The sequence below is a fragment of the Oreochromis aureus genome, linkage group 18 (assembly GCF_013358895.1).
Source record: "Oreochromis aureus strain Israel breed Guangdong linkage group 18, ZZ_aureus, whole genome shotgun sequence".
In the NCBI taxonomy this organism is placed as follows: Eukaryota; Metazoa; Chordata; class Actinopteri; order Cichliformes; family Cichlidae; genus Oreochromis; species Oreochromis aureus.
In genome coordinates, this window is record NC_052959.1 from 18,090,331 (window position 1) to 18,113,928 (window position 23,598).

Consider the following 23,598-nt stretch of genomic DNA (forward strand, 5'->3'; position numbering starts at 1 on the left):
CAGACATGTCTCTAAGGACTGACATGGAGCACGCTCAGTATTTTCTAGTGTCCTGACGCCATATTGAGAGAATTAGACATGGATTTATGTAATCTAACAGAATCATCTCTGTGAGGAAATAATTGCCGTCTTATCCTCTGGGCACGTGGCCAAGTGGATGCGTGAAATGGAGACGCCAAGCAGACAAACTGCCTCCACTGAAACGGGAAACATCAGGTGTATGTGCAGGGAGACATGCGTGCCGTTTTGTGCACGAGACAGCTGGTAATAAATGGTTGGAAAATCAAATCTGGTCTGGCATGAGAGGCTGCCCTCGGGGTAAACATCAGGTTTGCTTTGTATGCTTGCTGCTTCACGTTTTGAAGATTCTTGCAGGGTGTGATTTTTTATTTTTTTTATTTTGGTATCCTAAGGTGCCAAAAGCTTAAATGTATTAACAGTCTTGCCTGTTGTTGGAAGAGCTTGTTTCAGAGTATGAGGACAAGTCTTTACTGGTATTATCTACAACAGTCAGTCTGAGAGGTTTAACAGGCATCTCTTTAATCGTCGAGTGACCGAGTAGGGTCAGCATGACCCCAGATTTAGATTTATACTTGTATTTCTATCAGTAAAAATCATTCCTACTGGAAATTAGCCACTTCTCCTGCAGCTTTTCACTTTTTCCAGGAATCAACTCATGCAGTGGGTGTGGTGAGTGGGTATTTGTCTCTAAGCACTATATCTAATTTTACTGTAATTTCACACTAATCACTGCTTAAACTTAAACTACTTTTTATTTGTGCTTTCCTGCCTCCACTGAGTGCTTTAACACTGGCACCCACATTCACATTTTTACAGGGAACCAAGCAAACCTAGACTAGTAATATTTACTGCAGCAGAGGCCTTAAGTAATGAGTTGGGTTAACTTATTTTTCTATAAAACTGACTTTTCTTGTTTTAAAACTACAGGTGATCGTGGTTTGAGGTTGTAGCTCCTGAACTCTGGAGGAATCTGGTTCGTTTTGAAAGACTCCCAAAAACTAATTTCTATAGGTTAGCTTTTCTTTAAGTATCTGTGGTCTAATAAAGTTATTGTTATTAAATAAAGTTTTAAACAGATTTTTGTGACGTGATTTTGAGAAAAGTTTCTGTTTAAAGGTAGTTACCCTTGTGGGATTGTTCACATCTCGTCGCTGGACTTGAACAAATGTCACAAACTCAGACACATTTTAATCATCAAGAGTCATTTTATTTTCATATTCTAAAATGCAAAGGACATAACAGGATTTGAGAATAAATCCAAGGTTGAGTGCACAAAAATGTTTCACTGCAGGCGATTATTTACAAGAATGAAATCAACGTTTCTTTTCTTTTTTCATTTTTTTCTTTTTTTTTTTAAAGAATTCAACAGGTACTGCATCAATAATTAGAGTCAGGTTTTTGAACCTCATAACGTAGACAAGACTGGACTTCATTTGTACTGAAGATACTTTTTTAAACACAGCACATTCAGTAATTTACATTTTACATTTTAGTGAACTTTGCTGAAATAAAAGTTCACTATTAGTGCATTAAAGCCCACCGTACGTTTGTTTAATTTAGTCTTTTATACATTAAAGATTAAAATCTCATCAAGGTAATGCTATGTAGCCTCACAAACAGGCCTGTTAAAATTAAGCTGTACAGGAGAACAAGCTACACAAGTGTCCTCTGCATCAGTTTAGCCCAACGTGCTACCTAGAAACACGTTGGCTAGTAGTTACAATTTGATTGTACCATCATTGTTTAATTAACGTTAGTTAATTATAAGTTATTCACATGAATATTAGGAATCAATAGTGATCCTTAAATTGTCTTGCCTGCAGCATGACATTGGTTAGATTTTTGCTTCGTTCAACAAGTTAAATCATTAAAGGGGATCTGTTATGTTCATTTCCAGCGTCAAATTTTGAGTCCTACACAGCTTTATGTAATTTATAGTTAAAAAAAATCCTTATTTAACTTATACTAGGTCTTGATGATGCCCCTCACTTAATCTTCTGCTGTTTTAACTCCAGTCCCCACACTCTTCAAGCATACTTCCTTTTGATTGGCTGTTCCTCATAAGCAGAAGGTTTGTGGGTGGGGCTTCGGAGCTCAAATGCATGCCTGAGATGATCATATTGAAAAAATCCACTTTCTATGACATCATACAGAGCCAAAAGTAGAAAAACTGTTTGAAAGTGATTGTGGGGATTATTTGCACATACACTATTTAGACTTTGACCATGTTTAATGTAGGAAAACACCATTTTCACAGTATATACATGATAGAGGAAAAGGAAAAACATAATAGACCCCCTTTAAGATCAAAAAATAGGGCTGGGTCATGTGGACACATGCTCAAAAAGTTCAATGAGTATATTTGTGTCTTTTTTTAAGTGTCTTCCTGGTTATTTATCTACTTTCATGTCTAATTGAACATTTCTGCACATACCGTGACAGTTAAATAGTGACAGCTGTTAGGGTTTTCTGAAAATGTCCCCTTTTGATTGCGCAAATATGTTCATTTTCAGAGACAGACAACAAAACTGTTGTATAATTCTCTAACCAGGTAATAAGTGAGCGTACCCAGCCATAGAACAATGAGCAATAACATAACGGATGAAGACTATTTATACATTTTGATCATCACAGGTCATGTTACTCACCCAGTCCTAGTGTAACTTCATGTCCCGATGTAATTTGAAACAACACTGCATTTAGCTGGAGTTATGCCGCTACTGAATACAAGATACAATGGATTTGAAAGCTATAATTCAGCTCAACACTATGCGTGCTATAGAAGAGAAGCCAAAAACACTTACTATCCGCTTAAATAAAAAAATTGAATATGGAACCGACCATTTCTCAGAACACAGATGAGTTTAAATACATGACTCACACAATTATCTTTTTTTTTCTTCGATCCTTCAGTAGAGAGAATAACGAAAGTGCTCTGGTCAAACTTGTAAAAAAATAATTTATACACACCCCCAGCGTATGACTGGAAAATCTGTCATGAAATTGTTGACAACTGTTTTGCTTATTGATGGTCCTCCCCCCAATCACTCTGCTGCCCATCACCCTCGACGCCCGTCGGCTGGATTAGTTGTCATTTGTTAAAAGGAAGGCAGGCGGGCAGTATGACGGTGGAGCAGGCTGGGCCCGCTAGAGGCTCTGCCACCTCTCCCTCCAACTCTGTCCATGTTCCTTTCTCTGGGCTGTAGCAGATGGTCGAAGACTTATACGCCCCCTGAGGGAAAAAGAAAAACAAGAAAATCAACTCATTCTCTTTAGTCCTCTTAGTGCTGTTTGGATTTCTGTGGGGAACGACTAAACTATATATGTATTAATCCAGAGTTTCTTCTTGCCCGAGCAACCCTTTCTATAAACTAAAGTGCCCCAAAAATACTGAGCTTTATTCTGACCTGTACTACAAACACACATATATACATATATATATATGTGTGTGTGTAGAGAGAAAGAGAGAGAGAGAGCGAGATAGATAGATATGTAAAACATAGACAGATATAGACATATATGTACTACATTAAATACCATGCTCCAGCTGTAGCCTCCCACAAGATAAATGCTGTCATCCAAAACGGCACAGCCTGGACCGCTGCGACCCTCCAGGATGGGTGTCTGAAGGATATTCCACTGGTCAGCTTTTGGGTCGTAACACTCGACCAACATTACATCTAGATGGGAGAAACCTACATGACAGAGATAAGATAAGATAAGATACCCTGTCATCATAGGTTTAAGTTAAAGTAGATTTTTAAAGAGGGTGAAAAAGGTGTGCAGATGTTAGAAATAAAAGGCAAGTGTTTATTTTTCCCAAAACTTAAACAAAATCTAAAAGGAACAGAAATCCAAAGAAAAGCACAAATCCACAGTGACACAGAGGGCAGGACACGTGGTGAACATGGGAGCATAACTTATTCCACGCCCTTAAGGACTTTCTATCTATCACACAGAATCACAATCCAATGGATTCATCAGGTGCAAGTGTCTTGCCCAAAGACACTCAGGCATGCAGACTGCAGGAGCCGGAGATTAAACAACCAACCATTTGATTAAAAGACAACCCACTCCACCTCCTGAGCCACAATCACCCTGATCCAACTAGCAATCCAACAAAGAAAGAAAACAATATATCAAAGAAAAACAGGAAATAACCCAAAAGGCAAATAACTAATGCCAACACAAGAAGACTCACACTGAATGTGATAACAGAGGCAGAGGAACACAGAAGGCACTCAACACAAGACAGAAGGAAGCAAAGACAGGCAGCTACGGTGGCCACTTTAGGACAAACATGTTTTAGCCAGGAGAGATCAAAAACATTAAATTTAGAATGTACCCCATAACAGCTGTGGCTGGTCACCATGTTTGTATTACTGGTTTTGCACACACTATATTTTAATATATTTTAATAATATCAATACTTACATTAAATGTTTTGGGATAATTTAGTTACCATTCACCCAGCTAGCATAGTAACTCTTTTAGCTATCTGGGTAGGCTATCAGTCTGATATTATCCATGGCTGTAAAACTTTGTGAAAGGAGTCCGATACAAGCCGATGAGTCAGCGAAGCTCACTTTTGACCGAAGACAGTGATTGTGAGGTGAGCTGCTGAGGATATCCTGGACTGTTCTTGTCAGTAAGTTCTGTTTTTTGCCGCTGTTAGCTGCCGTTAGCCTCTGTTACCCACTGTTAGCAGCTGTTAAGTGAAATTTTCTTTGAAATTTGTGTAACATTGCTCTACACTTAGCGGATTCAGTTGAATTAAACTGAATTTTAATTTTTAGGATCGCACGTCTAATCGGTCGGCAGTAAATAATTGCGACAATATCAGGAATAAATGCATCCAAGATGGCGAAGCAACATGGCGGATTCCACAAACTGGCGCTGGCTCCTGTGTACCTCTAATAGATTATTTCTACGTTTCTTAAAATGCACGAGTTTGTTGTATTAATTAATTACTAATCTATCTCATTAGTGTGTAATAATAATGTTGTACTCATAATCTAATTTATGAGTACAACATTATTTTTTTATTAAATGAACTAAAACAACTCAGTACCCTTAACAATAGCATAAAACCTGAACTCACCGTCACATCACAAAAAGAAAACTAGACAGAAAACGCTAAAGTCAAACATTCCTGTGGACCAATCAGGTTTCAGACAGTTTTGGTTTCATGTGCTTGCGCTACAGTACCACTGTAAATTAAATCCACACAAACCACCACGTGACTGCACTGACACAAGGCTGGTTTACAACATGACGGCAGATGTGTGCCATATTGAAACTACCCCATTGTGCTCTTACAGGAATCACCACTGAAAAAATATTATTTCACTAAAAAGATTTGAATTTTAAAGAAAAAAGAGCACGCTCTATATCCTAGGAAATGAGACAAATCTTTTCTCATTTTTTCCTGCTGGCGAGATGGTCCAGTGTAACTCCTTTCCTCCTTTTTCTTGGAACTATTCATTCAGTCAATTCATTCTATCCTTCACTTAGCCTATCCCAGCTGACCCAAAATAAAAATGAATCACTCCTAAAGCCTGTCAATACAACAGCATAACTAAGGCAAACAGAACTATATTAAACTTTAAAAAACGTTAATATAGTTAAAGTTTTGATTTAAAGCAGATCTGACAAAAAGCAGATTTTATTACAGTCCCTCACTACGTGGCACTATATGGCATTACGTTCTTTCCTTTACTAAAGGATGGTTCAGTTTATCCTCTGCTAAAGGAGGTAATAAAGGAAGCTTTGAAGCATTTTTATTTAGTATTTAAAGAATTCGACCAATTTGATATTTGACCACAGCCGTTCTCTTTCTCAACATAACGCTTTAGGCTTATTTTGCTTCTCATGGTTTGAATCCTTATTCTGTTCTCTCCACTGTGTCCAGTATGTTCCTTGTGTCCAGTTGATGGGTTTCCCCTTTAGTTAAACTCTTGCAGACATGATACTTTTTTTTTGTCTATTTGCTGATAGAGACAAATTTTTGTTGTTCCTCCATCTGCCGCATTCGGTTCCACCTCCCTCACAGTTTCGCTACATCTCAAGGTTTCTTCCTTCACCACCAACTCACAGACACAAACCAGCGAGACAGACGTCGATGTGCACAGATTCGCTCCTATGGTGAGCGTGAGGAAACACAAGTTTGGATATGGACACAGTCACACTCAGAGGCACGTGCAGGTTTTTTATGTGCTGAATTTGCAGCAGTGAAGAGCCAACTGAACACATCTGTTTAACAGTGTTTTAACGAAAGAGCGTAGCTAAAGAGAGGATTCAAAGAGAGACAAGCTGAGCTTGTCATAATTCCCATGACCACATTCAGTTTTCCTGAACAAATGCAAATGAACAGCACACGTTTTTGTTCTTTTTCACATTTTGTACTATGAATACTAAAGAGTGCGAGAAATGGAGGCTACAGCGTTGCACAGGGTAATTAAGGTCACTGCCTGCTCACAATGACAACATGATTTTCACACGTACTTTTCAAAAAGTATCAATCTTGACCTGCTTTCTGTTCGTTGTCTGAAAAGCTCGAGTGCTTACCTTTCAAATGGTTTCCACCAATAGCGTACAGGCGGTCATTCATCCCAGCCAGAGCGTGAATGGCACGCTTTGTGTTCATATCTTGTTTCCTCGCCCACACATCCATTATAGGGTCGTAGCAGTAAAGCCAGGAGACATACTCGCCATTGTGCACGCCTCCTGCAACAGGTAAACACAGCAGTGTGTCATTAATACTTTGTAGAGCTACAGCACGCGGCACGTGGACACACTGGATCCAAATGTAGTACTATCCCCAGATATACAGTAAATAACTGGGAAAAAAACCATTTTTGGCTCTTCAAGAAAACTTTGGTGAGAGTCAGTTTGTAAAAAAGGAGGGTTTCACTTCAGAATTTTTCTTCAGGGATGTGATGAGTGGCTCACTGACGTATCACTAAAATCTAACATATGACTTTCTGGTGTCAGCAAGTAGAAGAATTATACAAACCAAGGTTATATTGAAATATATCTAATAAAAAGCATTACAAATTTGAACTCTTTCTGTGGCCATTTCTTTGAAGAAGAACTGATTTATACATTCAAGCCTCTTTACAGGGCTTCAGAAATTCTGCTACTTACATGAACATATCTCCAGAGGCAGTCTGAGGTGATATTGGATGGTGATCTGGGGCTGTGCTGTTACTAAGAAGAGGTTCACTCTCTCCCTCTCTCTTTTTTTTTTTAAACTCAAGTCTACTTTAGCCGCTATAAGCTCACCTCAAGCTCCAACTGAACTGCTGGCAGTTTTGACAAAGATGAACAATCAGTCCTGATGCATTGATTTTAATCATTTTTGTGGAGTGGAGTTGGTTTTTCTTTGTGGTATAATGGCTACTGTTATTGTAACAGCTCTTGAGCTTTTCTATTTAAAAACATGCGAATTAAATGGATGTGTTTACCTCTCTGTGCCATAAACACAATGTGCCTTTTTTGTACAGTTCCCTCTATGTAGCACGCCTTTTTGCATAATAATAAGGCGCAATAATAATAATACATGCGACTCATGTACAGCTCCTCTAACTGACCTGATATGTAGATCTTGCCATTGTGCACCGCTCCTGCATGGGCAGCCAGAGGCTGTGGCAGAGACGACACGTAGTTCCACTCATTTGTCTCCAGGTTGTAGGATTCCACGCTGGAGAGGTAGCCCGCCTCGTTCCTGCCACCAATCACGTACAGGTGCTTATCCAGGCGACAGGCAAAGAAGCTGGCTCTCCTGAGGAGGACGCATTAACCAGACAACATCATTAAACCTATGATGAGAATCACTGTTGTTGTTTTTTTCCAGCTTCTTTCTAAGGTGCAAATCATTCTTAAAAAAAAACATCATAAGACAAGAGATAAGTTTAGCATGTACATGCTTCTAGGCTGTGAGCATCTGTTTTCATGCCTGTGAAATGGGCTTGCTTACTTCTGCATGATGTAATACCTTGTAAAAAGATTTTGAACCAAAAAAAACAGCACATAGGTCTGTTTACAGCCCAGTGAGCATTACTTTATTCTTCTGTTGGCTGGTTTTGTACACCTAGGTAAGAGTAGTAGCATTTTTTTTTAATCTTATGTTGATGTTTATATTTTTAGGTTTTCTAAACACCATTTCCCAAGAGAACTACACATCTGCTATCACAGCTGAACAGAAGACTTGTGAAGTTGTTGGATCTCACAAATTACAACTAGAATCCAAGTAGCATCTTCATGAATGCCGTAGTTTTTTTTTTTCTATGAAACCAAAACTTGTGAACCTCACTAAGGTCACAAAGGTGTCCGTTTCTTATTAGGTGATGCAATGAGTGGTGAGATTCTGAGAAATATACAAAACACGGCAATGAGAGACGGATGAAAGAAAATGGGGTACTGAAGCTGAGTAAACAGAGGCTAGTACTGATGTCAACATTTCTGAGAGGACGAAAAAAGGCTCACCTCTCCTGCATTGGAGGCAACTGTATCCAACTGTTGAATCTTGGATCGTAGCGGCTGACAAAATTAGTGCTGTGCTTTCCTGCAAAACAGAACATTAGAATTCAAATAACTTGGCTCAAAATAAAGCTTCTTTTTGTACAGTTTAGACATGCTAATGTAATGATCAGTTCTTATTGGCCACATCTTTTCTAATGTTGTTTGTTGTGTACCAATAAAATTCACAAATGCGACTCTCCCCAGTCTTCATTAATCACCATCCACACATGATGATTTGCCTTTTTGCTGCTGTTTGAGCTAACAAGAGCTGACTGAAGTCATGTTTTCTAAGCACAGAGAGATCAGCTCTTGGTAATGTTGTATTCAAAAGACTGCAAATCGTCTCTCATGATGTGCATTTGTAGTAAGCTGATTCCTACTCTCAAAACTGAATAAACAACTAATTTCACTAAGTGCAGTGTACGTCTGCCTCGCTGTTGTATTACTGTGATAGCTGGTGAAAGAACAAAAAGGCAGAGTAAGAATCTTTGATCGTTTACAGTCTTTGTTTCTTACTATGGCACTGTGTTGCCACCTTTTTGCAAAAAGCCCTCTTAACACTTCTACATCGCAAATATTTCATCATAAACAACAGTAATTTCTCTGTGCCAATTATTGACAAGTGTTGATTGGAGTGTTGTTTGTCCACTCAGAGCTGATCTGGCGGCGGGATGAGTGTTTCAAACCATCTGAAAGTGTTACATTAACTTGATGGGCTTGAACTTACATAAACTCCAGATTAAGTGAACATGAAAAATATGCTGTGTGAAATCAGTGGAAAGCGGCGACTGTACCGTTGGGGTTCCACTGGTCCTCTCCGCCTAGCAGCAGCAGGAAGTTCTCCACCTCCACCACGCAGTGATGTGCGCTGTTGTAAGGCATTACTAGGTGACAGACAAAAAACCGAACTCAGTTTTAAAAACATGTGGAGAGAAATTTATATAAAAACAGTACCCTGTGAGTGTGCCCTGCCTGTTATAGGTGTACTGTGCTGGTGGTTTCAAAAATCCACTGTGGTTAGCAATTACTTTGTATCATGAAATATGAGAATTAAAAACAGGCCAGTAAACTTTTCTGTCCAGGACACATTGCAGTCTAGAAAGCACTAACCAAAACTCTCACATTTAATAAAACTGTCAGATCATTTAAAATAAGAACCATGTAACAGTAACAGTTATCCCATTGAACCATGAATGAAAAAAGCTACTCTTTGTAGCATCTGGATAACTTTGTAACCTCTTTTGTCTGAAAATCATATAGAAAATAGATTCACGTGCAACTTTTTTATCAGAATCAACACAGCCATCAATTGGCCGGCAACCTGTTCAAGCTGTACACCGCTTCTTGACCAATAAAAGCTGGGATAAGCTCCAGCCCAACCACAACCCTCAATTTGATAAGCATAAGAAAATGGATGGATGGATGGATGGATGGATGGATGGATGGATGGATGGATGGATGGAGCATCAACACATCTGGTGTAACTCTGTTTGCGCTCTTGTACTAACAGGGGGAAATTAAATGGCATCTACACTCTCCTTAAATAAATTCAGTTAAAAATGTTTCCACCACACCCACAGGTCAAGCCTTACTACCAATGACTGTCCGAGACACTGACCAAAGAGGTTTATTGAACATCTAAGAAGTATTTTGTTAACTTTTGAATAGGAAATAATAATAATAATAATAATAATAATGATAATGTGCTAAATGTTCTGTAACTGGACAGGAGTGGTCAGAGTAAATTTCACACAGACTGTTTGTCAGTCTTTGTTTGGAGCAAGATATAAAAAAACACAAACTGAAGTTTAAAAAAAGTCTGTATGGAGAGCTGGTGAGCAAAGAAAGTTGCTCTGGATTACTTTCTATAAACTTGCGATTACAGACAGACTAATATATGATTTTTAAGATTGATACCAATACTGATATTTAGTGATTTTAAAAATCCAATATACTGATATATTGACCGGCATTTTTTTTTCAGACATATGAAACCTAAACAGATATCCCTAACATATTTTTTAGTGTGGCTCTTTATTTACTCTATCATGCTTTGCCCAGCGCTCCTCAGATCAGCTAGTTGTTGTGTTTCTGACTTTCCAAACAGGTGTTGCCCACAGGGTGTTTCTCCCTTCTCTTCTTTACTTATTTTTAAATTTCCATTTATTGGCCATTATAAATGCAACTATTAGGAGAACTGCCAATAGTTAATACTGGCTGATAATGCTGACCTGCTGATAAATCAGTCAGGCTTCAGTTGCAGTATAATGCACTGGTTATGGCGGAGAATGTGCTCTTGCTATTTTCTAGCAAGAGCACATTTGCTATGAGGCAAAATGTTAAATTATATCATAAAACTCAATGAATATATATTATGATATATAATCTGAGGTTTTTCTGCTCTTTTTTGTTTTGTATTCTCTGGACCATCCATCCACAGGAATGTGACTTCAGTTATTTCGAACAACAATGCCATAAAAACCTCCAGCACTTTAAAGGACAGGAAAAAAAGTATTTAGTGGTAGTAAACTGAATATCATTGGTTTTGAAATGTGATGGATATTTTTTAACATTCTGTAGATAAAATAATTATTTAGTTGATTGAGAAAGTAGTTGACAGACTGCTTAATAATCATCTAATTATTACTTGTAACCTTGCATTTATTTAACTGGATAGGTCACCGAGTTTCTATTTTGGGAACTCGACTCTCAGAAACTAGCTTAGCAACACTGTCTGATAAGTACAATGTTGGGTGGATGATACCCCTTGTCGTGTGTTAGCACAGTATAGCATAAACAACCCAGAGCTGAAGCAAGACCCCTCATGGAGGATTTTCCCTTGTGTATGTTTTCGTGCTCCCCTTCTCTCCTTCATCTTCTTTTGCTAAAGTGACCCCATTGAGATGTAGAGAAATGGTCTTAGGTGACAGTCATAATGAACATGATCATGTTCACTCAATAAATCTCAGGCCCGGTGCTTTTTGAGCACAAATCAGTGAAATGTTAAAGCCCACCTGTCTGTCTCCATCAGTCATTTCCACTGTCACCTCCCCACCGTCTGATGGATCACAGTTGCTGCAAAATTAGACAGCCTTGAATCTCATTTCTTTCCAATTGGCCTCTCTCTGCAATCTCACTCTAGCTGGCTGACATGTGCCGGTCCTCTATGGGAGGGAAGTCTCAGATAGGAACTAATACTACATACACTAAACACAGCTTTATCTCAAACGAGGGGATTAGGTTGCCTGCCTCCAGTGCACCTCAAAGACGAGTGCCATACGACTGCCAAATTCCCTTACATGCTATTTACATTATCATTCAGTCAGCAGTATATAGGACATGGATGGGCGGCTTTTTATTTGATGTCTAGTGACTTGTACTCATACTAAAAATCATCTCGTACCCATGTGAGAAGAAGATTATTGCTTTACAGTATGTCACAGACCACAGTATCTAGAGTACTGCGGTGGGTTTTGGGACATTTGGGATATACTGTAGGTGAACGGCGAGATAATTACAGTAGCAGGGTATAATAACTGGAATTACTATGCTAATCTTGTGCACTGAAAAACAAACGCATTAATTATTTTTCCTTCTACAGTATTTATACCTGAGAAAGTGAATCCGATTAACCTATTTGTCCCCTTTTCACCCAAATTGTCCACTAACCCAAGAGTGCGAACAGCCATAGGAGGGCAGGATGAGCACGTCCTCTTTGAGATGGACGCCATCACTCCGGTCTACAGTGAGCTCTAGGGCTCACTAGAGGGAGTCAGAAACCTCTGCATAGAGGCACAGTCAGGGTCGGTTGAATGACTCCACAGCTAATGCACCACTGCTGCTCCAGCTCTGATGTGCCTTTAACACCACTACAATTGCATCCCACTGAGCTGAATTCCTTTGTTCTAGGCCATGCTGCATGGACAACATACATAGAGCATGGAGATCCAGATTTTAATATTAGGCTGGTTTAAAAAAGAAGAAAAGAGCAACCTAGCATTGTGGCTGAATCTGTGCCTGCCTTTGTCTTGCATTGGTCCACGCTGCTGTGGGTACACTAGATGGCAAACTTTACACTGGAATCACCGAGCAGTGTGTACATCAGACACACTGAAAGGGATCAGATTCTTCCCAAATTGTGTTGATGAATGTCTTAATCAAAGGCTGTCCCTCTCAGGTTTCGGCTCATTGAAAAGTTATGATTGAATGTTAATAATCTTCTATTCCACATCCATTGTGAGGAGGCTACATCAGGTGGTCACTGATGTGTTAAGGGGATGATTTTGCAGTTTTGTCCTTCCACTTGGCCACGGACCATTTGAGTGTTAACTTTTTTAGTTCTGAGTGATGGAAATCCCTATTGACCTTTTGCCTGGTGCAGTTTGTACCAATGAGTGAGAGTTTAATGACAAAAACAACAACAACAACAACATAAACAGCGAGCTTCAGGCTGTTGTGTATGCATGGCTCCTTCAGTTAAGAAAAAAAAAAAAAAACCCTAATAGGTTTGGACAAACATGAGCTAAAACATCAGACTGCTGCCAGGAAATGTTATGATTTGAGCAGAGGAAGAAACCATGTCGGAGACTGCTGGTGATTTTAAGACCCGACAGCAAAAGCATAAAACCAGATTTATTCAAATTTGAACCATAAAGGGAGAACATAAACTGCACAGGGCTGAGCTGACAGAAAGCAGACCTATAGCTAATATATATGAATGGATAGGTGATCCTGAGATATGACTGCAACCAAAACACAGGACAAAAACTCAATATGTCCAGCAATGATGGGGCAAAGGAGAAACGCGGTCTCTCATTAGCTCTTTTTTTGACCTTTGCAATATGGCAACAATATAGTAGTGAGCCTTAAAAAGGTCAGGGAAGACAGAGAGAGAGAGAAGAGCATAGTGCACTCTACAGAGGAGAGTGTTTGAAATCTCACAAAGGTTTTCTGGGAAATTATCACAATTTACCTTCATTATAATATTAAAAAATAAGATAAAATGAGATAAAATCTATTTTTGCTTTTGTTTCCATTGTTGTCCCTGTTACCTAAGAATGGTTGACATCAACATTAAAGCTGCAGTGTTCCACTAACCCCTCTGTGCTATTTATTCACCTTAAGTAAACCCAATATCAACAGCGACACCAGGTCAACAGGCTAAACTGCCACGCTGCGTATTACCATGTGTGGGTTAATTCAATGTTATGAGCTGATCAATATGAACGAGTAATCACGCTGCATTTAAAAGTAATTGGGAAAAGATGTCACTCCTTAACGTTCTGTCTCAGCCACAATAGATCATTAGATTCAAGTAAATCTCATCGTGCATCCTGCCAGCACATATCAGCAAAAAAACAAGGGAAAGCATGCATGACGCTCCACAGTGCTGTGAAGTCACGCTCTGATTAAAAACTTATATTAAAAGTGATAGTGATGCATTATTACCTGAAGGATTTAGGGAACTCCTGTCCCTCGTTTTTGGTGAAAATTAACCCGTGTTAAAGTCATCCAAAGGAACAACTATTTCTCATCATAACAGCCAGTAACACAGGATGTCTCAGGTAATAAATAAATAAATGTAAAAAAAAAAAAAAATTTAAATCACAGCCTTTCTACTCACTTGTGAGGATCTTCCATGTCTTTTTCTCATCGTCATAGTACTGGACCAAATTACTGGGGAGACGATCAGGTCCAGGAGGCAAACCACCCACCAGTAACAGCATCCTCTTATTGGAACGGATTCTGCAATGTCAAAAGTGTGGGTGTGCGGACAAGTGTTCAATAACATGCAATAAAAGACATATTAAGGCCCGGAATAAAACATGCAAACACAAAAACACAAGCACAGCTTCAACCTGACACCTTTAATTCCTTGATTTACTACGACGATATTAACAGAGCTTCCCTGGAGTATTTTTATTTTTCACTTTGCTGATGCTGATTGTATGAATGAATTAATCTGTGAATAAAATAAAGAATAAATGCACAGCTAGATGAATAACTGCTTCTTATCCAAGTACTTCTACTAAACTCAAGATTGCTAATCAGGAAATATGCGACCACATTTATTGTGATTAATAAAAATTGCTCAATCGTTTTGATGTGTTATTGGATCGTTATTGCACTCTAAAGATATCTTTTTAATTAGCTGTGAAGCGAGGACAGTCCTGTAGGGTGCCATGCTGGAGGCTAAAAGCACAATTGAGTACATAAACCTGCCTATACAATGTCTCCATTTCATTGGCTACAGTGATTCATGTGACATGCCTTAGCCAATTGTTGGAAATTTCCTGCTGTTTGTATATGATATATAACCTCAAAGCCGTGCACTTTACTGCACATCAATGACCATTATCTGGCTCCTAATGGATTTCAACACAAATCTACCAATTTATCACAATATGCACTAAAACATTAAGAGTAGCTGGCCTTTAGATTCAGACACATTCACCTTTTTCCCTTTTCCATATTTTACTTTTTTATGCTTGGGTAAGTCACCGTCGCCTCGGTGTATTCTCCCTCATGCTGGCCCACTCGGAAGTGTTTTGGGGTTATTCATATGCAAATGAGCCCCTGGACATAGATAATGGTGATTAATTGAGGGGAGAGAAACAGTGGCATGTGAAACTAATTATGAGGATTCCTGAATCTTTGCTCGTTTAGGTCCATATGTGGGAACAGATATATTATTGGGATAATGTACAAGTAGGTACTTGTAGAATGGTTTTATGTCCCGATTATTTCAGTAATTTCCAAATGTTTTCATAAAGTTTAGATTCTCTCATGCCACAATTTTGTTTAGTTGTTTTTCCCCAAGGCTCACAAGTGTAGTGATTAAAAAAAAAAAAAAACTGAATATTGATACTATCAATTAAAAAAAAAAGTCTCAGTTGTCTGACTATGATCAGTTGTCACCATAAGAAACAATAGCCATGTACTAACCAGCCCTAAAAGTGCAGATCAGGACAAACATGAAAGTAAGCCATGTTTTTGTGTGAGTGAGACACGTGCATGCAACACGAATGTAAGCAGCATTGTCCAATTCATGAAAAGGAATTCTAAACATCAAATCAAATTTAAAAAAAACATTTTGAATATATTATATTTGTCTTCATTGTAATATCAGTAACAGTGCACCTCTGTTCTTGGATCATAAGCATCTTGCAATTACCATTTAATTCTGGTCACAATTCAATTACAGCATTTCAAATTGTATTCATGAGAGTTGCTACAAATCAAATGCATAACCTTTATCTAGATTGTAGCAATCTTGTCTACACTGATTAGAGAGTAATTGCGCAGATGTATGAGGAAATAAAGACATGTTTTCTTTTGTAAAACAGGAGAGAACATTGTAATGATGGATACAGTGGAGCACAGAGTGCATCACGACCTCTGGCAGCAGGTATTATGTTACAGGAGCACCAAAATCCTCATGAACTAGTCCTGAAATGCCACACCGCCTACATGGTCTACACTGACCACCTACATGCTCTACACTTAACAGGCAGTGGGATCAATACATGAGCAAGTGCACAATGCTTGTGTCTGTAATTTGTTCAAATTTAACAAGTGGGAGGCATTAAATCACCCACTGCCCAGTTTCAAACAGCTCACTGTGGTGTGATTGTGTGAATTTATGTCTGAGTGTTTATCTGTCTCGTTCTCACCTGCTGGCCATGGTCTGTCTGCAGTGCTGCCTGAAGGGCATCAGGTGGTAGTTCATGGCATCCAGGAGTAGTTTCTGGCACACAGGGTCACTCCTCATGAAGTCAACAGACTGAACTCTCTCCACCAACTCTGGGGCAGGTATAAGGGCAAAGCGTAGCCTCTTCATAAGGTCCGGTGCATAGTGCATACGAGTCTCCCGGTCATGCTCCAGCCAGAGGACTGACATCTGGAAGAGAGCCAGCTCTGACTCCACTGGGGGTGGCAGAGCATCTAGCATGGCACACATCTCCTCAAAGTTCAACAGCAGCACATCCTCCACCAGGTACTTGTTGGCCAGCTTCTTGGTCTCATCCAGTCCATGGAGTGCAGCAATCTTGCAGATCTGCTTGTAGTTCTGCACAGAGATCTGGTCATTAAGGAACTGCACACTAAGCTTGGTAATCTGGGGGATATTGAGGATCTTGCTGACTGACAGCACCTCTTCCACTGTGTCCAGGGAAAGAGTAACATTGGCAGTATACAGGTACTCCAGCACTAATCGTAGTCCAATGGAGGAGCAGCCCTGGAGCACTAGGTTATTTATGGGCCTGGCGCTGGTGGTCACCAGCTTGTCATCAGGAGAGGATGAAGGGGTCCCACTGCTGCCCTGGTCCCCTTTGCTTCCCTCATTGTTGATTACATTATGGGAGGAGGAGAAGAGGGATCTGAAATACTGGGAGCAAGATGCCAACACAGCTTTGTGGCAGTGGAACTGCTGTCCCTGGGCAGTGAGAGTCACATCACAGAAAAGCTGCTTTCGCCACAAGAGATTGAGCCCATGCAGCAGGGTGTCACTGTGTGTTGGGTCAAAGGTGGATGTTCTATCACCCGATCTGGACATGACTTCCTGAATGTGAACGCCACCTAGGCAACAAATAAACCATGCAAGCCATTTACCTCAGGTCATTTATTTCCACAACACACGTTGCCTATACATCGCTATCAGTCAACTATTACAGCAGAAAACGATTTCTCGAATAAGTTATTGAACAGATCGCCCGTCCATCCAGCGGGGAAGAGCCGTCATGCCACGCCAGCCGGCGACAATCTACATCCAGCACGGCTTCATTCGCCTTCAACTTTGAGCTCTGGTCGTAAAGCAACAAACAAAAACGCAGCAGTTCCCACAGCGTGCCACTCTTATTCATTCTTAACTCAAGAAGCGGATGGTTTTAAATGGAGGCTGATGTTTGAAGGGCGATGTCAAAACAAAAAAAAAAAAAAGAGAAAAGAAAAAAAATCGGAGGATACGGAGATGCTGCGGCGCTTTCCCCCCCTCGGTAACGCGGCTGAAGTTGTCGGATAAGGAAAAAAGAGACAGCCGCTACGGTGGACGGATAACATGCAGCATTCAGCCAACACTTATCCCTTCTCCTGCCTTGCTGCACACCCCCACAATGAGGACATTACACATCGCACAGATTTACGGAGTCATACAAAAGCAATTAGTTTGTCTCCGAGCCGTCAGCAGCGGTACGGGTGCGTTTTGCTTTTTTAGCCTACCTGAGTTAAGCGGACGTGAGTATCGACAAAATATTCACTGAAATGCAGCTTTCGCTAAAGTTAAATGGGATGTGCATATCTTTTTCATACTTAGACTGTTACAAAAGCTATTTCCATGTGCGTAATGTGTGTAAACTTGACACAAGCGTGCCGTAACCGTTGTCGCCAGATTCTCTAAAAGCGCCTGTCACAACTAAATGATGTGAGCAGCTTGCCTGAGAAGGAGCCAAACTTACCTGACTTCAGCTCTTGACCAAAAAAAAGGAAAGTAAGCTTCGGGTTCCCAATAATCTCACTTGAATTTTCCTTTGTTCTCCTTTTAAGAAATGTCCTTTTTCCTTTAAAGTCTATGGCGTCTCAAAATAACCATTGATTCCAACTCATAAAGTCACTATTTCGGGTTATTTGTTGACGTTGATCATTTGTTCTTCTGAATTAACAAGAAGTGTGTGAGTGTGTGAGAGGGAGCTGTGCTTTCTGCAAGAGAAGAAGAAGAAGAAATATACGTGTGACAAATTATGCTACCAAGAAACAACACATCATTATCCTTGGGCCTGGGGCTCAGTGAGTCGTAACGAGAGTAATAGGAAATCCACGGTTGGGGAGAGAAACGGTCGTGCATGGCCGGTGGAGAGAGACCATGCAGGGGTATGGATGCTGGAGAGACTCGCAAAATTATGGCTCAAGGCTATTGTAAAAACTGTCGAGCGTAAATGACTGCGATTTCAAACATCTATGGAAGAAAGAAAAGAGAAAGGGGGAGAAAAACCGAGTCTTTCCCTCGCTGTTATAGAGAGAACCGTCAAGTTTTAGTGCGCATTGCTAATTAGTCAATTTCTCTCTGCCTTCACAGCCCGACGACTTTGCTGCTGAGCTGAAACTGCTAATTTCTGGGACCAGCCTTTTTTTGGCTGTGAACTGGATGGATGAATGGCTTGTCTCGCACAAATGACAAAAAGCCCCTGCCTTAATCTCCATCGCCAAAATAACCCCTCATCTCATTCTGCTCCTACTAGTCCTTCAAAAGAAGGTGCTCTACACAAACTCAAGTTATACATCTGTATAATAAACAGCACCCACCTCAATGTACAGACAAGTGTGCAGACTTTTATCATGTTTAATTAAAAGCAGATAATACCCTCCTTTTTTCTACATTTCAGTGTGACACTGAAGCAGCACTATAAAATGCCACACGAGTACAGAAGGGACATAAAGTTAGAAAAAACAACATGCACAAATAAAGAACATATATATTGTTTTCATTAATTATTACCATGTCTGATCAGTTCATTGTTAAACACATAAGGCCTGAAAACACAAAGGGCTGTAACCTAATACAGTGTCCATTAGTGCACAGTAGTCCTGCTGGAGTATTTATATCCATACACCTGCATTTTTGCCCCCAGAGATCCTCCAAGTCTATAAGATCAAAGTGAATCCACTAAAGGAAGTGGTTTGATGAATCACATAGTAAAACTCCTGGTTGGGAATGCTCATATGAACTTATGGATTGCACCAAACACTCTGTCACCACCACAACAAACTAACAGCTGTGAGGCACTAAGTAGTTCCATTGCTAAATTATTAATCTGTCAAATCACTTTGGTATAGCTGCATACAGTTCAACAACAACGAGAGCTTTCAAAAACTCAGAAACATCTCATCTCAAAATTAGGATTCCTTCATTTACCCCCATCACATGAATATAAGGTGATATAATCACCCCAAAAAGCAAACGAAATGCTCACACAGCTAATCAGAAACCGTTAGAAAGGATTTATTAGGCCAGAATAAACTGTCAATTACATAAAGAGCTCAATTAGAGTAAATACACTTACATGTAGGACTCCCATGGGACCAGAAGTGACAGATACTTCACAACTTAAGAAATGACAGATAGGGATAAATGGCTTTGTTCATATACTATGAAAGAGAGCACCGCCATGCTACCGTCAAGCAATAGCGGACCATACATTGGTAGCATTTATAATAAGAAGGCAACACAATGCTGTTTTGATGTTCGAGTGTTTGACAAGCACACTGCCTGCTAATCCCCAACTTGTAGTTATGCCGAGGAAATTCATTCTACATGAACTCTGTGGTGATGACTGATTAGATTGTGCGCTGCATCTCAAATAATCATCGTCACCGAAGGAAAACTATACTACTCTAATATTAATTAGCGGTTTGAAACCACTATGAAAGCACTTTGTTTTACTGTTTACCACGATTATTGCGTTACGTCATTTCCAGAGGTCTTGACACTGCACAGCACTACAGTAATTCACTGTATTTCACTTTGGAGTCACATACTGTTATCTTTACCAGCACACAGTTAGCACTACATTACCCAAGTCTCGAGCGAGCTATTCTAACGCAATAAAATGACCATTTCCAACTCTTTCAGCTCTTTGTAGCAACTCAGTCTCCTGAGGCCACTGGTCTTCAGATTGCAGGGCGTTTATGGTTGTAAGTTGTTGCAGTGTGCAGAGGGAGGGGGGGTCATCAGATAAGAGAAGAATTTCTAGACTAATTAAACCCTTTGAGACAAAGAATCACACTACAGTGATTTACAACTCTCTGTACCAGTTAACCCGACTCATTTCTTTCTGTCATATTACTCAGATAGCATATCTACCTCTATGGGTAAAAAGTCTTTTTTGTGTCTTCAACATTATGAAAAAAGGAGGGGTGTTAGTGTAAATAACCGCAGTTAGATCAGATTTAAATACTGCAGTATACTCATAATATAAGCTTTTAAGAGCAGACAAAGCTCCCAGCCACTGACCATCTACTCTGTGCAGTGAATAAGCCCCTTATTTTACCCCCAGATACTACGCATCTTCATATGTAATGCTTGCATTATATCATGCTTCCTTATTGTTTCCTTCAGCATAATTTTGTGCCCATTACAACACATAAAAATGAAGCTAAACACAAACTGTCAGCATTATCGTGGCCTTGGGTAACTGATTAAAGAGCGAACATTTAATCTAATCAGTGCAATGAAACAAAACAACAGGAGAAGCTCCAAAGTTGTGAATAGCAAAGTCTACCAGGCATAATTCCTTTTGCTGGCTGTTGCAGAGGGGTATGCTAAGATAGAAAGTATTATTTTCCTAAATGGAAGGTGTCAGATGGTCACGGAAATGTGATCGGCTGTTCAAGATCACTGCTTCCCATCTGCAATTTGTGACGTGTGAAAGATTCAGCCCAAATGTGCTCACCAAGCGTAAATCCTCAGCACTTTCTCTTATCGTGGAAAAGCAAGATAACCAGCTGTTTACAGATCAGAGAACATATCATATTAATATCATGGAGAGGGTGATATCATCTTGTTTGTAAAATATTTTGTTAACTAAGTGTGGTGTGGTATGGCAACCTATAAAGTGAAAGTTGTAATTTGTGTTTTAGCAAAAGTGCTGCAGTTTAAAGCCCCTTTTTAATGATAAAAAAATATATTAAAAGGAGGAAAGCTGAAAATGCTGCGGGGAGCCTCTTCAGAAACACTTTGGTGAGACAAAATTAATGCAAACTGCATGTTACAGTAAATACTCATTACAAGGCTCTTAGAAGTTACATTTAAAGATCCCCCCTTAGTTCCAGTTAACTGTATGTATGAACACAAGCAGGGCTCTCTTTATGCCTCCCTCTCTAATCTTGGAAGAGTTTACAGTTGTGTGGAATTATTTTGCACCATTTTTGGATTTGGAAACTGTATACTATACTATAGAGAGATTAGTTCTAAAAAAAAATGTAGCATTGGCATTAAAGGAACAGGCTGCTTAATCAGAGGTAGTGGTTATAATTGTGAAAAACGGAAGAATGGGTCATCAAAAGTGCAATATTTCTACTAGCAGGTTCAGTTTATTTCAATTAACTGTAAAATCTCAACTCATCCAGTTTTCTGTTTCCTCTGTTTTTTTGGATATCAGGACTGATTAGCACATGCTTGTCATTTCAGATCAAAGTTAGTCAGAGATGATTCATAAAACGTCCACTGTGTAATAAATTGGAAGCACTTATATTTGCCATTCAGGGAGTATTGGGAGGCCTGCTGTTTTAAACCCCTAGATCCCCACACATGGCGTAGCCACCACAGACACGGCTCAGAGAGTCAGTCGGCAGCCGGGAGGTGAGCAGAAAGGAACAGGCGGTGTCCCCTCCAGAGTGAGCACAGGAGAGTGTGTGTGTATGTGTGCGTGTGTGTGTGTGTGTGTGTACAATATGTGTGTGTTGTGGCATTCTCAAATGACAAAAGGATACCAGTTGTGCAGTTCAGGTGGGACGACACATGGAGGTGGTATGGAGACTCACCTGAGGGAGAGTCTGGGCTGCTGGGACCGGGGCTGTAATGGAGACCCAAAGTTGTGTATAGGGGCCGCAGGAGGCCACTGTGCCGTGGAGAAGGTTTGGGGGCTGGAGGAGAGGGGGCTGCTGTTGTGCAGTCTCCCCAGCGTGATGCATCTACCTTCAGGGTGGCAGCAGGCGTGGAGTGGGGTGCGATGGAGCGAACACGGGCTCAGTGGCGCGGTCACCTAGGGACGCTGAAGCTGCTGTAGCAGGACTGATAGTTATTCCTTGGGAGAATTGCAAGATGAGCCCCATTGTATTAGCAACCCCTCTTCTACTAGAATTGTATCAATGTTCTCAAACCTTTGAAGAATGAAGTCAGGGTGCAAAATATCTGACACTTAACGTTTTTTTCCGTTCACCAAAAGAAAACTTAATTCTTGGACAAACAAACAAAAAAAAAAATGTAGGACGCAGTAAACAGTTTCCCTCACAATCGGAGCCGTTTCATTGTGTATCAGAATGACTGCTGTCAGAGTTAAACTTCAGTAAATTCCTTTGGCAATGAGAAGCCGGTAAATTATTCCATACTGATTTGAAATTCTCACACATTAAGCTTTTTAATTTCCAAGCAGTACTTTTGTGTTGCAACAGTTTGAGTCGTATCTTTTAGAAATTCTCTGTGTCTAATATGGTCAGCACTCCCAATTATTCACTCCACTGACAAGTGAAACAAATGGGACCAACCAGTGCATTCTGTATTATCTACACCCCTTGGATTCCCTGACAATAATTAATACAATGGCAAGCTGCTGTTACCAGCCTTGACGACATGAGCTCAACAACATAAGCTCTCCCTTTCCAAGAGCTCTTGAAAAGAAATTACATCCAGCGGTGAGGTCATATATATATATCGTGGACACAAGCAGCCGGGAGGTTATGTCATGTTACTGTCTGGGACCCTAGATCAGATGGTACTGTTAACATCAGCAGGTCATTATTCACACCATTACACCATGAATGTAAGGTGCGTGGAATATGTCAGGAATATATGAATGTAGCCCTGAACATAGAGATATACACAGCCTTTAATAGCAAAGACTGTCCCATATGTCAGCGAAGTTCATTAACATGCCACATGATCTTACTGAGGCAGCAGTGCTGACCATCTCACTGGTGTGGTCACACACCATTATGTAGAGTTACTTCATTTGCTCATAATGCGGATAAACATGAGAAAAAAAAGCTCCTTAATATATACACAGCATAGAGTGAATCTAAGTAGTGTTAAGCAAACTGGTTCCATGATTTAAATGAAACCAAATAAAAGCAGATACAGTTTTGTTTTCTGTAATAGCCAACTGACCAATGTGTCCTTTTAAAGAGGTGTCATGCAATCATACTAACCCCTCTTATTTTAGCCTACGAGGATATTAACAGGTTTTTTAATTATAGAGGAGCACTTTGCCTCAACATCCATTAAAGGAATGCCGTGCTAATTTTAAATCCTCGCAGCAGGCATTTGCATCAACAGAAGAAAAGTGG

The 23,598-nt window shown here is 40.0% G+C and overlaps 1 protein-coding gene across 4 annotated transcripts; it reads right to left on the bottom strand.

The window, feature by feature from the left end:
* Positions 1–1,266: 1,266 nt before the first annotated feature.
* Positions 1,267–23,242, bottom strand: klhl14 (kelch-like family member 14). 4 transcript variants are annotated; one of them, XM_039602797.1, is made up of 10 exons: positions 22,078–22,213; positions 17,997–18,237; positions 16,218–17,121; positions 14,168–14,289; positions 9,339–9,428; positions 8,509–8,587; positions 7,614–7,804; positions 6,589–6,747; positions 3,559–3,716; positions 1,267–3,253 (listed from the first exon to the last, which is right to left on the bottom strand). In XM_039602797.1, exons 3-10 carry the CDS (start codon positions 17,096–17,098, stop codon positions 3,113–3,115), a joined length of 1,821 nt encoding a protein of 606 aa, XP_039458731.1. In that variant the 5' UTR covers positions 17,099–17,121; positions 17,997–18,237; positions 22,078–22,213; the 3' UTR covers positions 1,267–3,112. The 4 variants fall into 4 exon arrangements, with proteins under 4 accessions (XP_039458731.1, XP_039458732.1, XP_031593706.1 ...); XM_039602798.1 differs by lacking the exon at positions 17,997–18,237 and having other exon boundaries at positions 16,218–16,612; positions 22,078–23,242; XM_031737846.2 differs by lacking the exon at positions 17,997–18,237 and having other exon boundaries at positions 22,078–22,200.
* Between the last annotated feature and the right edge of the window lie 356 nt (positions 23,243–23,598).